Source organism: Condylura cristata, unplaced genomic scaffold (assembly GCF_000260355.1).
Source record: "Condylura cristata isolate star-nosed mole 26May11 unplaced genomic scaffold, ConCri1.0 scaffold00005, whole genome shotgun sequence".
NCBI lineage: Eukaryota > Metazoa > Chordata > Mammalia > Eulipotyphla > Talpidae > Condylura > Condylura cristata.
Genome location: NW_004567106.1, coordinates 48,481,671 through 48,499,798, shown reverse-complemented (window position 1 = coordinate 48,499,798; position 18,128 = coordinate 48,481,671). Strand labels below are relative to the sequence as shown.

Sequence of the window (18,128 nt, the reverse complement as noted above, 5' to 3'; positions counted from 1 at the left end):
ATATGTATATATTTATTTAAATAATAAGCTATAGCCACCTTCAGATCACACCATCTTTGGAAGATATATAATCCCTTCTAATTCAGGAAAAGAAACAAAAACAAAATCTTTTAAAAGGAGGAGGAATAAAAGTGGCACTGTGAGATTTCCATTAAGTATAGTGAGACATGATGTCTCTGGGGTAGGTGGACAGGCTGAGCTTTTGCACACCTGGATTCAATTTTGTACAATATGGGAGCCAAAAGGCTTGGGCAGTAGTAAACTGATTCTACTTATGATAGCTGGAAAGACATCAGAACAGGATGGATCTAGGAGGCCACAACTACCTAAAGTCCAAGTTATCCCTGCCTGCTCTTCCTTCTTTCAACTTCTCTCACTTTCAACCTGAGTGAGAACTCCACTAAGAGAGATGGTGGTTCAGTCTCTACCCTTTACCCAGCTGCTCTGGTCCTCAGAGCTTGTGGATCCCAGAGCAATGTATAGTGGGTAGGCCATTCTCATAGTTGGGGTAGTGTTAAAGAGTAACAGAAAAGAGGAAATTAAGGACTGGAAGAACCACAAGCAACACACGGTGGGAAGAGTAGTTATTAATACATCAGAAAGCCAGGAAGAGAAAAACAGAAATTACTGACTAAATTTTTAGAAATGAGGGACCTAGGAAGGGTATTTAGCTACTTAGTTTCTATACAAAAGAAAAAAGTTAAAGCCCACAAGGGTTCAAATACCACCTGCCCAGGTTAACACCTGAAAAGAGGACATTATAAAAAGATTATCTATATAGTAAAACAAAGTTATTGCTGATATTTGTCTTTCTTTGGCTGTACTCTAAAATATACTGTACTGCTCAAAAAGCAGCAGGTAAGTAAAAAGAAATATTGAAACAAGAACAAAGTTGGATGTCTCATACAAAACTGGTTTCAAACGTCCTAAAAAGCTTTAATAATTAAGTTAGGGTGTACCTGCATGGCAAAAGATTATTATGAGAACTGGGGGTCCAGAAATAAACTCACATTTTGGTCAATTGATTTTTTGACAAGGATGTTAAAACATCTGGGTAAACAAGAGTATTTTCAATAAATGATGCAGGAACAACTGGATGCCACATACAAAAAGAACAGAATGACACTACCTCCTGTAACACATACACTAAGTAAAACTGTTAATCATTCAAAACCATTACTTAGAAGAGTTAATGTGAGAGGATTATAGAATAACCACAACACAGTAAGAGAAAATAGAGGGGTTCCAATGAAAGTGTGCTGCTAAAAACTAGTGCTACTTATGCTTTTTGTTTCGTAATTTGTTCATCACCTAAATGTAGCTGAGGTGATAAGATGAGATAAAGCAGGGAATAATGCTGCAGAAAGTATGACTTGCTAATGATGACGGAAAACATGAGGAGGGAAGTCAGCATGGTGTTGGCTCTTCAAGGACAACATCCTCTGTAGCTAAGAGGCAGGAGGAGAGAAGATGGAACCGGAGTCAACTGAACTTCAGCCCTGGATAGACAGCAGGCAGATGCAGGACCCATCCTTACGGCTAGCCAGGAATGACATCTAAGCCAGATAATGTAAGAGCAAAGTGTATCTCACAGTCACAATCCCAAATCAGGAAGGAAAATTTAAAAACCCATCATAGAAATGAAGCATTAAGATAAGGAAATGGCTGGGCTATCTTGGGTGGAAGAAGCCATGGGGATCAGCAAGAAACGGTTTCACAGAAAAGGTGAAGGTAATAAATAATTAAACTAAAACTTGAGGAATGAGTAAGGATTGTAAAATAGAAAGGCAGGCAGAAAATATTTTCGGCAGAAAGAATAAATGAAGCAGGGTTAGACAGGTCAGAAGATATGCTAAGTTAATGGGAATGGGTCATTCCATTAAGTTTTGACTTTCAGAACCAGCAACCAATACTTGGAAGGTTACAAGGTACTCCACTGACCATAGACAAAAGTTCAGTGTCATGACGTTGATGGGATAACAACAGCATCACTGCATTTTTCAGAAGGACACTGAATAAAACATTTGCTACACAACCACTCTAACAACAAAACTGCTATTAAATTGTCATCAGATTCAAGGGGATCTTGAGAAAAGGACACCCCAGAGGGCAGTGTCAACTCTTGCCCAGTCTAGCAATGCCTACCTTATCATAAACTAGTGTGTGTTAGTGTTTGTGTACATATAAATGCTACGCTTCTGCTGACTTCAGAGAAATGGTTTTAATTCTCATTTCTTGCAAATTTTGGCTTTCAAATTAATTTAAAGTGGGTAAATCAACTCTTAACCAGGAAATACTTATACAGTTCAGAGCATTATTTTACATGGATTTGTGCTAACCTATAAATGATTTCAGACACACTCTTCTAATTCTCCAAATGGACACATTTTATTTATTTGATTTTATAAAGCTTCTGTTGTCTAATTGATATCTTGTTCCTTTTCTTTTTTTCTTTTTTTTTTTTTTGCAATTCATGTTGTTTGTCTTCTTCAGAGACTAATCCAAATCACAGGAAGGATATCCAACACCTATTTTTAATGACCCTCCCCAATTAATTATTCTCTTTTTAAAGAATCTTTCCTTAATACATGACACTTATGAGACAAAGGCTTTGAAATCACTGTAGTTAAGAGGGAAAAAACCTTTTGGGGGTGATGGGGAATGAAAACTCCTGGATACTCTTGCCAGTTTCCCCAAGAAGCTAAATGAAGAAAGCTCAAAATACTCTAAATTGATACCAATCTTCTTTCTACTTGTAACGAAGTGGAACCTACTATCTTGTTCGTGTTCTGAAATAATAGACAAGATCATTTAGTCTAGTCTATCACCTCAAATTGCCATTTTTTGGTAAATACACTTGATTTTAGCAAGAAAAATGGAGGATAAAGTGTTTATGAAAAATTAAAAATATTTTGAATTAGGAAAGCTTTATGGTTGTCTTGACAGAAAATAATACCATGCTGGTCTGCTTACTTTCAGAAATGAAAGGAAATGCCATTCATGTAAAAGAAATTTTAAAGAAGAAAAATCATTAGTAATGAAGCAATCCATTATAAGTAATAAGTTATTATGTCAGGAAAAAAAAATATGGGAATGGGAAAATGGGAAGAGCTAAAAACCAGTCTGAAAAACTGTATTTCATCATTAGGATGAGATGGCATTCATCAGAGACTTCAGAAGTAAATGGAATCTCAGGAAACAAGCATTTTATCATTAAAAAGAAGTACTATGGTGAAAGTTAAATACCTCTGAAAACTGGGTAAGGGTCACCTCAGCCTCATCAGCTGTGCTAAATCAGAGTAGAACATTTGCAGTAGATATGTAAGTTTTTATGAAGACAAAAATTAAAGCATAAGCCAGCATTTCTTCTTTCTGTTTTATCAGGTTAAACTTTAATTACCACATCAACATTTTAAAACAAGTTGACATTTCCCTCAGATATATTTTATGTACACACACACACACACACACAGATATACATATATATACCTATATGCATATATATGGCTTCAAAGGTACACAATCAGTCTCTCCCAAATAATGTGGGTTCTTATTTGAAAGTACTTAACAAGATTTATACAAAACCTGAAGCTTAATTAGAGGTATTTGGTAAAACTTGCCATGAATAATAATAATAAAAAAAAGCAGCAATTTTTATGTGGAAAAGACACCAACCATAAAATTTCCTTATAAATAATCAGAATAAAACACAACTTACAAATTACTTTCACTGAGAAAATACAATCTCAAAGTGAAGAGCTCCATATGACAGCGTCAAGTGAGCACTCAGCCAAAAGGCATAGCTCTTCCATCTGTGTCTCTGAGATTCTTCTTCTAATGTGGAACTCACTTCAGAGTTGTAACAAGTATAAAGTAGAAAAAAGCAGAAAAAGGAAACCCTCAGCTATGTCTGTGGCTGAGAAAGGGTAGACTGAATCAGGAGAGGCAGGACTCGAGGAACTCTGCATGAGATACAGTTTTATTGTGGTCTTTTCCCCACAGGCATAGATAAATCATAACTGGTTTCTGAGCTGGAAGGCAACGTGAAGCTTTACACATTTCAGGAAGATTTATTTAGTTTGGCTCCAGGTTGGAGGAACATGCTTTATTAACACCAGTCTTCTAACTACCTGCCCTGCACCTGTATGCATCTTCACATTAGGAGTGCCCCAGGCTGTTTCTACCCAGCAAATCTGATCCATATTACGCACCCATCTAAAATGCTCCCTGTTATGTAAGAGAAAAGCTTCTTTAGCAAGAACTGTACTACTGATGCCTGATTCCTACTTTACTCAACAAATCATTTTAACTGGGATTGAATGCAAGTGTAGGGCATCTCCAAGTTTCTTCTTGTGCAGCTTCTTCTATCAAGAAAATCTAGCTCACCATGACACCTGGCAAAGACCCCTGCCTAGCTATCACCTCCTAGTGAATCCTGCCCTAGTCTCCCAGATGGGTTAGTAGCACAAAAGAGAGGACGATGTAACTGCCTCTTGTGATTCTTTTATTGCACCTGTGCATTATTTTCTTCTGCTACATAAGTGGATTCTTCAAGGCAGAAACTTTGCCTTGTTCTTTTTTTTGGTGACTTCTGGAGCTAGCACAGAATTAGTGCTCAATAAATGCTGGCTGATACTTGAGCCTGAGAAGATCGAAGGTGTGCTTTCTTATTTATTTATTTATTTTTTAAAAAAGATTTATTTATTTATTCATATAGAACTGAGGTACAGGCCAGAGATGCAAAGGGTGAGAGGATTCACCAGAGAGAGCGGGGAGCAGAACAGGCAGATCTACGAAGTACACTGCTGAGGGGAGCAGCGGGCGTGTCAGGAGAGGTCTGCCTAGCCACGTGGATCTCCTCCAGGGCAGGCGGGAATCGAACTCATGCGGAAGTGGCTTAAGCCTCTCAGTGCAGTGCTCTAACCCGCTGCGCCACAAGGGAGGGCCCGTGCTTTCTTATTTTTAATTGAGATATTGCCAACTACTTTTAGAGACCATTTGGTCTGACGGAGAACAAAGACCCAAATTTATGAAACATCCACATCATATAAACACAGGCTTGAGCACTGGACAGCAACTTGGTCCTTATAAATTGGTTTGTAGATGGAGTCTTATTCCATTTGATTTCCCACTACTGCTTTCTGGTGCCGTAAACTTTAAGCAGAATTTCTGATATGTCCTGAGATGACACCACACTCTCTTTTCTGCATGTTGGTTTTATGCAAGCTGTTACTCAAGGCTCAGGTACTTTGTATCCATGCTTGCTGCAGTCCTTCCTAGCCTTCTCTCATTTCTCTTATAAAACTAACTATAACCACTCATTTCAAGCAAATATGTACTCTTTATAATTATCTATTTACTTTGAGTTTAACCTAGTTACTGACAAGTGTGTCTCTTCTCCTATTAAGACTATATACCAAGATGTCAGAAACTGTCTTGTCCTTTTAAAACATTTCTGAAAATAACATCACTTCATCCAAATGTTATCAAATATTTGAGTGTGGCTGATAAGTAACTGCCAGAGTAAAGGGGGAAGAAGCAGGTCATTCTACATGTTACATAGTAAGATAGTGAATGGTCAGTAAATCAAAGATAGTCACTTCATGCAAGATATTAACAACCAGTGCTTAGTTTAAACTTTATAAAATAATACCTAAACATCTCCCTTTACCCTTCAAGCTAAGAACAATTATTAAAATTCTGTCTTAGTTATGACAAAACAGAAATTCTTGCAGTGTGATTTATTTAATGTCATATCACTTGTGATTCATTGGTTTTACTTCTGTTATTTCTGAACTTTTGATGGACAATCTTGTAAAATTAAAAAGATATGATGCTCATAAGTATGTGAAAATGTGTTAGAATTTTCACAAGGATGTGTAACTTCCACAGCAGGTCCAAAGATCAGCTAATGTGAATAATATCATAATTATTTTTTATATTTATCCATAAAGACAAATTCAGAATTTGATTCATTAATGTGTTGTCACAGGGACATTAGTAAACATATAATTTCAGGAAAAAGTTACAAGATAAAAGAGAGCAATCTAGGCCCTCCCTGGTGGCGCTGCAGGTTAAAGCACTGCACTGAGAAACTAAAGCCACTTCCGCTTGAGTTCGATCCCCGCCTGCCCCGGAGATGACCACATGGCGTGGCAGACCTCTCCTGGCCCGCCTGCTGCTCCCCTCAGCAGTGTACTTCGTTGATCTGCCTGTTCTGCTTCCCGCTCTGTCTCTGGTGAATACTCTCACCCTCCGCATCTCTGGCCTGTACCCCAGTTCTGTATGAATAAATAAATAAATCTTTAAAAAAAAAAAAAAGAGCAATCTAGTTACCTCACCTATATGTTGCTTGCCATAATCAGTCTACTTTGAAACTATATTTAATCCTGAAGAAACAGAGACTTGTCAATTAGCTTTGAATACTGCAAGCTAGAATCATTTCTAAGCTTTTTAGAAAAAAATGTGCACCAGAAAAATTCCTCTATATCACCTAGTTGTGAATTCTGCATAAGAGATTTATTATTTCATTAATAAACAGGTATTCAGAAATTGACATTTCTAACAATGATGTGACACACAGGCAATTAAAAAATTGCAACTAACCTACATTCTTAAAGCAATGAAAGTTGATAGAGGAATGTGAATTAAAATTTTATAACATTAAATAATGCATTAAATAGCTATGGTTACCTACTTAATAAGAAGCACAAGCTTGAATGGTCTGGAACATTAGGTCAGAAACTCATTAGTCATAAACCGGTAACTTGGAAACACTTTCCTTTTCTTTTTAATCATTCACTAGTCAAATCTTAATTCATATATACTAAGGAAAGGACACTAAAAGAAACAAAAGACACAACTGGAAAAGTAAATATTCTCATATTGTGCCAAAGTGGTAAGATCTGTTTAGACAAATAACTATTTAAATGCTACTTTGGACATTTTCAAAAGAATTATCTTTCTGGATGTAACGGGGGAAAAATGTTCCTTAGGTGTCATATCTTCCTAAGGCAGAACGAATAGTTGTGTTTGTTGTTTTGTCTTGTGCTTAAACCTCTTCATTTATGTTTCCCCCATAAAGTAACATAGGAAAGTTATAAAGAGGAGTAACATCAGTTATCATTACAGGGGGAACAATCTCTATACAGGTGTTACTATTTGGGATATCTAAGCTCTTAATTAATATGATGTTTAAGGGGGAGATGATCCTGGTTAGCATTTCCTAAATATAATTCCATAGAGCATTAGCATCCCATGAAATATTAATCGATACTATTTGAGAAAAAGGTAGCAGAGTCAAATATTTGAGAAAATATGAAATAATATTTACATCTTGGACAGTCATTAAAAATTTACATACAAAAGTCCTGAAGTAAGAAAGCTATGTACTAATAACATTTTAAGCTCAATATTTGCAAATTATTTGATCATGGTATTCTGAAATAATTGTCCTAAAAACACAAATGGTATAAACTAAATTTACATTAGCTCTACCTGTTCAGTCATAAAGATGAATAAAAACAATAACAGAAATTTCTATGAAAATATCTCAACTGCTGGTTGACAAAGAAATTAATTTCTTTTCAGTCCACTATTATAGTAAAGTTTAATTCATTTTTAAAAAAGATTTATTTGTTTATGCATACAGAGCTGGGGTACAGGCCAGAGCTGCAGTTTCATGTAAAGAAAGAAAAATAGGACTGTGTTCTATTGATAGAAAAAGCTATAACTACTGATATATAAAAATATTTATAAGTATAAGGGGAGTTACTAACATTTTAATTAAATCTGTCCCATCAATAAATGAAAATCCTCTTCAAGGGAAAAAGATCAAGAATGGGAAGCTTTTTATACAGCAGCAAACTCCATGTATCTAGGGATCAAGAAAAAGAAAGGGTGTTATCACTTTATACTTAAGAATTATATTACAACCGGCTGATTATTCAGGATTAATGAGCTTGGGGTTAGCAGTTCAGTGGCCATATGGGTGACTGTAATGACTTGCCTAGAGCTAGGTCCTTGCAATATTGCCATGCAGCATGGCAGGGGTCCCAAGCTCACTAGAGGTTTGACTCTGCTCCAGCAGGGGACAACCTCACGACAGTGAACCTGCATCAACGTAGTCTTGCTAGTCTTACCTCCACCTAGGTCTGGGAAGCTAGTCACTGGGGACATGACTAATGTCTTGGAACCAAGCCTCACCTGGTATTTTTCTTCTAGTAATTGAGTCCTCACCTGCTGTCCTGATTCTATAAGCTGTCTGACTTGATGCCTAACCCAGAATCTATATCCACTTGAATTCCCCTTTAGTGACTTGAATTCTGGTCTTAAAGTTCATTTGTGATTGTGATTCTGTTACTTACAAAGACTCCTTCCCTGGCCAAATTTTAGCCCAATTCCTCTGAATTCTAGACATGCATAGCCCAGTTTTAGCAAAAATCCTGGTGAATTAGTGTAAAGAAAATTCCCCATCCTGCATATCAGGTGCAGCTTGTCTTCCCCTACCATCCTGCAGGTGATATCTTATCACCTTGATCTGCCTTCAGCAAGAATCTTGTCAAGTCAGGTTAGCCAGAATGCTCCCAGAATGTATCTCTCCTGCTTCCTGTATTTGGAATTGAATACAATTCTGTAGGAGGTCTCATTCCCTTACTGCAATAGCAATTGGCTATTAATAGTAAATAGCAGTTTGTTATATAGCAAGATTGGGTTAAATAAGTGACTTGAGATTTTTCTCTCAAATATAAATCTATGTTTTTAGATAAAAATACTTTAAAAGGTGTTTTTTAAGGTAGAGTCTCTGTAATTATTGGATGAGTGTTCATCTTTCAACTAAGAAAAACAAAACATGAAATATAGACAATATTAGGGAAATGATAAGACAGCACTTAAAATTCTTTTCATTGAAAATAAACACATTTAAAAACTTTACTATGTTCAACTCTTCAGCTAATGTATGCAAATTATGATTCAAATTATGTTATATCCCATATTATATTATGGAAACAGAAAGGACTCTCCAATTAGTCCTAGTAAATGTGAATGTCTATCACCTCACCAAATAACTGAAATGCTCCTCTGGAAAAGCCCTGAGGTTCTTCATTTATGCTCAACAACATCCATACAAGTATCTCCATACAACGCCCTGATTGGAGGTGATCCAGTCATCATTCAACTGATTCCAAATGCTATCATGAGTCATGTCATGACACTGTTCCAGAAAGATGATCTACAGGCATATGTGAGTCCCTGTTCTTGAAGAATTTACATAATATAAAATCAGGGAATCTCTCACATTGATTAATATGTACTTTTAAGGTCAATCCAGACGTTCAGAGTAGCAGTAGCAGCAGTTTTTCTAATAATAATGAGGTCATAAGATTTGTTCATATAGCAAGATCACATGGTTTTAACTGACAGTTAACTTTGAATCCAGTTTGCTCAATTCCAAAGATTACTATCTCTTGTGGCAGATCTTCAACATCACTATCATTCATTTCTATAATTTTCCAGTGACCAAAATATAGCTTGCATATACACTGCCTCACTTATTCTCCAAGTAATATCAGCAAGGTAATTAATTGCAGCAATAGTAATGACAGAATGAGGCTCAGAGAGATTAGGTGATTTCCCCCCATATTTGCACTGCTAAAAAGCAGAAAATGTAGGATCAGAATTTGGGTAGGTTTTTTTTTGATTCTTAATCTAGTTTTCCCTTCCACACACTTATTCAATGTAGTGATAAACTATACATAGAGAAAGTCTAATTGTATACCATATCCGCTTATAGCACTTAAAATACTCTACTGCTTTGCCACTCCACAATTGTTGATCCCTACAAAGATGAAGCAAAGGTGTTAAGCCCTGTTTTGCTCTAGAATACTTTACTTGGTTCCTAGAACTTAAGATGGCACCTAATCCCAGTTTGCTATCTTATAAATAAATAAATGGTCACAAAGAGCATTGGGCTGAGATATAAAGCAAGGCAGAAGAACCATCAGTCAAATGCATCACCACTTCTAGAAAAAGCTGCCCTGCTCACTTCTGGTTCAATGAGGTCAGTAGAACACACTTGTTTCAGCAAGCAAAGGTAATTTTTTAAAATAATGTCAGTGAAATGTTGGTCCATTCAGAGTCTGATGAGCTTATTAAATAAATCTTAGCAGAACAGAATACTAACCCTGTGGCAAAGTTCTCTAAAAGCAGCATTTAAAGGTTTAATTCCTTGAGAAGGCATTTTAAGCATATTTTTCATTTCTATAAATCCATGGATTTATGTATAGAAGAAGTATGACTCATCAGTCATCTTCAATTTTTCAATATGGTAAGTGTAGAATAGTGTTGTTCCTTTGCATGAATGGAAGGTCTGTATCACTACAATAAGAAATACAAAAAAAATTAAGTGTTTACCACTCCAATTAGCTAAAAATCTCCTCAAAAGAAACCTTGCTGTGAAGTGGAAAAGTCACATTAACATGGTACCACTAGTCACCTCTGCCACACATGCTAAGGAAGTCTCTATACCTTTGACTGAAAAAACAATCACCATTTACTGAAATGCCTAGAGGTTACTGTAGGCATCATCTCACTAATCATTTCAAAATTCCAACAAGACTGGAATTTTACAGAAGAGGAACTGAGGCTCACAGGTTGATTAACTTGCCTTTGCTGGCATGTTAAGATGGATTTGATCATAAGATGGGTGGACTTGAAAATGCACACACATCCTCTTTTCTTTATACTATGCTGCCTTTCCATAGTCACATTAACTTTAGAACATATTTGCTTTTAAGGAAAGTCTATGTCAGACCTCATATAATGGAATTTAGTTATGATGAGACATCATTAGTATAGTTAAGTATGATAAAAGTACTTCAGTTACTGTGTGACCGTGGGCAAGCTACAATGCAACAGTTTCCTCACTTATAAATAAAAATGGAGACATCAACTACCTCAAGGATGTTGCAAGGATTTGAATGAAATAAATAAAGCCAGTGAAAGCATTTGAAGGAATATTTAACAGCAGTTACTAAATGTTAGCTACCACTAGCATCATCATTATTTTAACTCCCATTAATACCCCATGAGCTGGGTACCATGTATTTTTAGGTGAATATAAAAGGATGTTCTGGAGCAGGCCTCTTCATAACTTTACACAAACCCACAAAACTAAGCTTCTTTCATTGTTTTTTTCTATGACATCCTCAGTCCTGTACCTCACAAGTCCTTCCCTGTATGCAAGATTATCTGAGTTTCTTGCTGATTCTGGATGTAGGTGTGTGTGTGTGTGGGGGGGATGGGGGACCTGGGAGCTGGGTATGAAAGGGCAGCACTTTTCTTTCACAAGGTAGGGTGAGAAAGGGTATAGACAAAAATATGAAAGGCTTTCAGGGCACATAGTTGCAATACTAGAACAAAGCACCAACAGATACTCTGACAGCCCCAAAATTCCAGGGATGCATGGGAAGCCATAGTAATCATCAACACATTCCTAAGCTTCCCCTAGGTTACACCACAATTTATTTTGCTTTATAAGTGAATACAGAATCAGTAAGCAGACAGTTTTATAGCTCAAATAGGCATATCTTTGTATTGAAAGCAGTTAATATTTACTGAGTTGCAATTTTATAAAAGGAACTTTTATAAATACTCAGTGTTTCATAAAAATATACTCATAAATATATAATTCAATGAAATAACCACAATATTCTAAAAGGTAGGTGTTATTCTATATTTTCATAAATGTAGTAGCATATGCAATAAGCTATGCTATAAAGCTACTATATGTCAGAATTGAAATTCAAATGCAGTTTTTCCAACATAGGGCCTAGTCCCGTTTCCACTGTCCTATCAAATACATGAGCTTGGTCTAAACATTAGTGCTGGAAATAAGACTCTCTAGTCCCTGTCATGACCTCTGTAAAACCTGGTAACTATCATTCTAGATAGATGATGGGAGGCAGATTTTAAGTCCCATGTAGCAGTTTAATCAGTTATGGGCTCAAGGTTATAAAGCACAGATCAGAAGTATTCTTTAAAAAGCTTAATCACTATCTAAACAGACTGGAATAAAAAGATGTGGTACATATAAGTAATGGAATATTACTCAGCAATCAAAAAAAGATAAACACATGTCTTTTGCAGCAACATGGATGGAGCTGGAAGGGATCACACTTAGTGAACTAAGCCAGAAAGAAAAAGAAAAATACTAGATGGTTTCACTCATAGCAGGAGTATAAAGGATCAGGGGAGAAAATAATAATAATAATGAACAACTATATACCAGAGACATTTCACAGGGATGGAGTGGGGAAGGGGATCAAACCTGGGAATGAGGTGGGGGTGGGGAAATACACTGGACTATGGTGATGGCATACGGTTTGATTTGGTGATGGGAAGCCCACGGGGATTACAACTGAGATGGAAAAAGGCACAAAATGATCTAAGAACAAACTATTATATTATTTATTAAAAAAGCTTAATCATTATCTAAACAACATTAAAAACTCTCCTTAAAAATACTGAAAAATTATGTTAAAATGCTAACCATGGTCACATCGGACAGAATCAACTCATGAGGATATTCTACATTTTCCAGTTGGTATGAAAAACTTTCACATCATAAAACATGTACTCAGTTTTCTATTCTAATTCTTCTACTTAAGAATTAGAGGGCCCTCCCTGGTGGTGCAGTGGGTTAAAGCACAGCACTAAGAAGCTAAAGCCACTTCAGCATGAGTTCGATCCCCGCCCGGGAGGTGACCACATGGTGGGGCAGACCTCTACTGACCCACCCGCTGCTACCCTCAGCAGTGTACTTCGTCCGTCTGCTGTTCTGCTCCCTACTCAGTCTCTGGTGAAGCCTCTTACCGCACCTGCACTTCTAGCCTGCACCCCAGTTCTGTATGCATAAATAAATAAATCGTAAAAAAAAAATTAGAGTATTTGGAACAAATTTCAGATCATTTCTAAGCATTAAACTATTAAAGAGTGTTTACTGCAGCATGATAAGCAATGGATGTATAAGAGTAAAATGAGACAACTCATGACCTCAAGAAGTTCACGGTCTACTAGGGTAGACAAAGCTGCCAACTGATAGTCTGATATATGTGTTATGGAGATTTGGAGGAGAAGTAGGGTCATTAAAGATGAGGTTGGAAAAGTAGGTTAGATCTTAAATGTCACATTGAGAATTTGTATTTAATTATATGGGCCTCAGAGTTACAGTGACTAATGGAAGTGAAAGTCATGAAATCACTGTGTTTTAGAATGCAGCTAAAGAAGGGAAAATCAAAAGTAGGTGAAATAATAGGAAGGCTCAGCAATCATCCAGGGTAGAATCTGTTCTGGTCAAACATATATTAAATATTAACCATGGGTCAGGCAGCTAAAAAAATAAAAGTGACAAAAGTTTTGGTTCCTAAGTTTAGAGGATGGAGGATATGGTAATTCATAGGGGCTGTGAGGACTGGAAACAACAAGGTTACTAAAGAGAAAGAATGGATTCAAAATATTATTTCAAAATATTATTTCAGGCGCAGAAAAGTAAGACATGCAAGGTAACTGATGAGACTCAGGACCTGAGGGCAAGATCAGAATCAAGGATGCTTCCTAGGTTTCTAGTTAAAGCTTGATGCTATTTATCAAAATAGGAAATAAAAGAATGAGGAGTTGACAACACCTGCTACCCACATTTCTTATAGTGGCATCATAGATAGGCTAATCAGGTCTCCAGAGAAAAAGCATTATAAATCCAAAGTAGCATCACCATGATCACATAGACTGGGTATGAATTTGCAGAGGAAAAGAGTTCACTTTGTGTGAATACAATATGGAAACACAGGTTAACTACTGACCAACAAAATCACTTCCATCACAAAAATTTCCTGGAAGTTTATCAATTTTAAACTATAGATGTTATTTTACTGCCTTCTAAAGAAAGCAGCAGAAGAAAATATGTTCCCAAGTGTGAGAAATGATTTAGTTGAGTTGACTTACTATATGTTCTTAATTTTAGGGGAAAATGTGAAATCCTGGTTACTGTTCAAATGTATGGAATTCAGTGACTTGGAAGATCAGGAACTTTCTTGGAAAGGGACAGTTCCTCCGGAGGTTTAACAAACAGGTGACAGGGAAGGTGCCGTAACTGCCTGGAGGATACAACCCAGAGAATCATTATAGAAAAAATCTTGTATAATTGCAAGGATTTCTACAAAAAGACTTCCAAGTCCCTTCTGTTCCAGGTTATTAAACAGAGAGATTGATATTTAGAGTTAGGAGGCCACCTTTTCAAAGAAGCAGTTTTTAAGAAATAAGTGATTTTACAGGAGACACATATTTGACAACATAAATGACCGCTTAAAAAAATACAAATATACTTTTAAAATCATAACTTCCACTGCAATTTGTATCATACTTTGCAGATTTTGAAACGATAATGTCCAGACTGATATACATTACTAAGGGGATCTAATGACAACTTTACCTTTATAAGAATAACATAGAGAGAGACTCATCATTAGCTCTTCCATTCACTGGTACAAATATGTGAGAATACTGGATGGGGCAAAGAATTCTGTTGTGTTAGATATTGCAAATTCACTTTTGCTCAAGGTTTTGTTGAAAATCAATTGGAACCTAAAATTATGCTTTCTACCAGTTATTCAATGCAATTCAAAAGTCATTTAAACATTGGTCTTGGATCGTTGATTTTTTCATAGTTGGTTAGGATATGAAAAGACACATAATATTGGTAAGAATGTATACTGACACCTATTAAGAGGAAAATCTGGTATCTATCAAAATTTTAAAAGTGTTTGAGTTTTGACTTAGCAATTCCTCAAGAAAAAATACCCATTTGGCAAGGATATGTATATAAAGCTGTTCACAACAACAGTTCGGAAAAATTAAAGCCACACTATGTTCATTAACAGAGTGAAGTGCAACCCCTCTAAATTATAGAATGCAATGGGCTTGGTCCTTAGAAAGGATCAAGGGCAAATATACCAACATGGAAGTGGCCTCTAACAGATCACTCAGAGAAAGTTGTAGACCTTTAAGTTTACACAGAAAGATCATCTTTCATTAAAAAAACCAAAAACCATAGAGTTGTGTGTCATATTGGCCATCTTTGAAAGTTAAAAGGGGAGTTCTCTGGAACTCTGAAGAATATAGAAAACCTTAATGTTCTATTACCATCAAAGAACCAACTATAAGGCCAACCCCAAAAATAAATGTTTAGGGTGTCGACATAACTATTTCAGCAGGGGACTCTGGCAGAGGTATTGAAATAATTTCAGAGCTAGGGAATTCCACTGATGGGAACTGGAGAGTAACTGCACTTTATCTCTGGCTGCTGAGACTAAAACTTCAGAATGAACGTCAACCTAGCCATGAATTAAAAAATGAAAAAAGCAAACCAAAAATGCCTCAAGGATTGAGACTTAAATTTAAGCTCCAAACTACATCCTTCAGAAAAAACTTACACACAAGGTGGAAAAACAAAAAAGTCGGGGGTGAGAAGGGGCGGAGACTGAGGTAATAGAAAGAATGGGGCTAGGTATCCTCAAGACAATTCCCTTGCAGCCTCCAAAGTTTGGTCTTTGAGGTATCACTACAGTGGACCAAAGGACATGAAAAGTCAAATAGTGCTGATGGAGGAAGGAATGCAGGGGAGGCATCACAAGACTGAGTCACACAAAGGGGACAGATAGAAAGAGCTAGTGCAGCAACTGACACAGCCATAACATCAAGGTCCTCAGGCACCAAAGCCGGATGTCCAGGATGCCTGGGATGCCTGGATCCAAGCGGTCCCAGCAGATAACAGATTGTTGGGGGCTGTGCCTGAAGCTCAAACCCAAAAGGCAAAAGATAAGGACAAGGAGACAAACTCATCAGGAAATCTCCAGTCCTCTAAAGTTCTACCTAGGCTCACAAGGAGTGAGCCCCTCCCAAGGAGAAACTGCCTATATCAGGGCATTCTCTCCACCAGCACGGGGCAGCTCTTCCACTGCCCACCTGTGACTATGCAGGTGCTTCTTTCCACCCACTCTCTCCCTCTGCCGGCAGCAGCCTCCTTGCCTGCCTGTGACCATGTCGAGACTTCTTTGTATTGACCTCCCCCAGCGAAGGCCACTCTCTCCTTAGGCCATCTGCCTCTCCCTCTGCAAGCCTGTCCCTTTTGGGGCAGCTCTTCCTGCCCGCTTGTGCCTGTGCAAGTGTCTTTCCCTTTTCTGTCTCTTTCTAATAAACTTACTCTTTTAATATAACTGAGTCTCTGTCTTGTGAAGAATCTCACCGTGTGCTGCTGAAAGGGAAGCTCAGGTGAAACCTTTCCCAGAGTGAAAAGAACCCGGAACTCAAAAGACATTATCAGTGCCACATCAGCAGTGATGATTTTCTAAATTTCTTCAAATTTTCTTCTGAAGCCAAGAGTGCAAATTAACACTTCCTTTTCCTCTTTAAGGAGTCATCCTGGAAGACCTCTCACATTCAATTCTGGAGTGCGCCCGCCCCGGAGTAATCAATGAGCAGACCCAGAGTGTTAGAGGAATAACACTCCCCACTCCAGTCAGCAACTGAGCAAATCTGTTGATTGGAGAATAGTGACCGGTCTGAAACTGCAAATTCGCCTGAACCCAAATAAAACCTCCCTCCCAAGCCCCAACTAACCAAACCTCCTGGAGTAAGGCACTGCGACTGAAAAGGGCGGCTCATTCCAGAGTTACAATCACACACTGGTGAAACTGAATTAACCCACACCACACAGCAGCACCAGCAAAACTGGGAGCTCCAAACAGAAGACAAATGTACAATATTCCCTGGCTGTGAGGGAAGCCCATTCATTCCATGCTATTTTTTCTTCACTCCCCAAACGCCCCTACCAAGTATCGCCTCCAACCTCACCCCCAAACCCGTCCCACTGGGCCCCGTGCGGGGCCCCTCGCACTCAGGTGGCCTCAGAGCAGGCAGGCTACCAGGGTCCGCCGGGCCATTCACCTACACTCCAAGTCGGGGAGAAAGGGAGACAAATCACCTTACGGGTACCATACTCACCGTCATAACAGACACCTCCGGTACCCTCAAGTCCGTGATCACCGTCCTCCACGCCTGGGGTAGCATCCCCCTGGGTCTTGGAAGCAGCCATTACTTTGCAGAGGAGGAAGGCTAGGGCCGCGGGGCGGGGCGACGTCTGTTCTGAACCAATCAGAACGTTGTTGGAGACGAATTCCCCGTCAATGCGGCGTTTCCTCCACGCCCACGTCGTGTCGTCACTCGCGAGACCAATAGAAGATATTGAGAGAAACTTAGTCCTGCCCCTAACCGCTAAGGCCACGCCCCGTTCCTGAATAAAGAGACCAAAAACTACAATTCCCAGAGTGCAGCGGGGGCACTAGTCAGGGAGGGCTGGAGGAGGCGCTGGCGGGCGGGGGTGCGCCCGAGAGTGCCCTGGCGTGTTCGCTTAGTTCAGTGAATCAGAACAATGACTGCGCTGCCGGCTTCCCGGGAGCGCGTCGGAGGACTGTGAGCAGTCGCCGTCGGGAAAGCTGCGGGCGGCGCAGCCTCGGCCGCGCAGTGTCAACGCCGGGCTTGGAGCCTCAGGCGCAGACCCTGCCCAGCGCCCGCAGCCGTTGCGGAGCCGCTGGGCTCACGCGCTGCAGCCACTACTCAGGAGCTGTGCATTGTTGTGAGCCGGAAAAGGGGCGCGGGGATTACAAAGCCCGAAGCCCCCGAAGCCCCCGAAGCCCCCGTTAGCCATGTGGATACCTACGGAGCACGAGAAATACGGCGTGGGTGAGTCTCCTCAGGGCGAACTTTTATTCCACTCTGCCCCGAGCGGGTGCGCATTTCGCGTTCTTGCCCCCGCGCCCCTCTCGCTCCGCCAGGCTGGAAAAGCCTAATCGTGGCAACGCGCTGTGGGTTCGGGGCTTCACAGAAGCAGGTTTAGGCAGAGGTGGGCGCGCCGGGATTTCGCCTCTCACGGCGTGATCCGCTCTGCGGCCACCCGCTCCCGGAGCGCCGGGACAGCTGGGGCAACGCGCTGCCGCCCGCCAGCGCCAGGCTTAGTCTGCGGAGTTTGGAGTGGCGACCCGGAGTGCGTGCGTGCGTGTGTGTGTGTGTGTGTG

The 18,128-nt window shown here is 39.2% G+C and overlaps 1 protein-coding gene across 1 annotated transcript in view; it reads right to left on the bottom strand.

Annotated features, from left to right (window-relative positions):
* The window catches only part of ZNF277 (zinc finger protein 277), a 79,944-nt gene extending 62,786 nt beyond the window's left edge, over positions 1 to 17,158 (bottom strand). Inside the window, exon 1 of the mRNA XM_012720719.1 lies at positions 17,059 to 17,158. Coding sequence (XP_012576173.1) covers positions 17,059 to 17,149 — 91 coding nt within the window. The 5' untranslated portion in view covers positions 17,150 to 17,158. The remainder of the gene's footprint in view (positions 1 to 17,058) is intronic.
* Between the last annotated feature and the right edge of the window lie 970 nt (positions 17,159 to 18,128).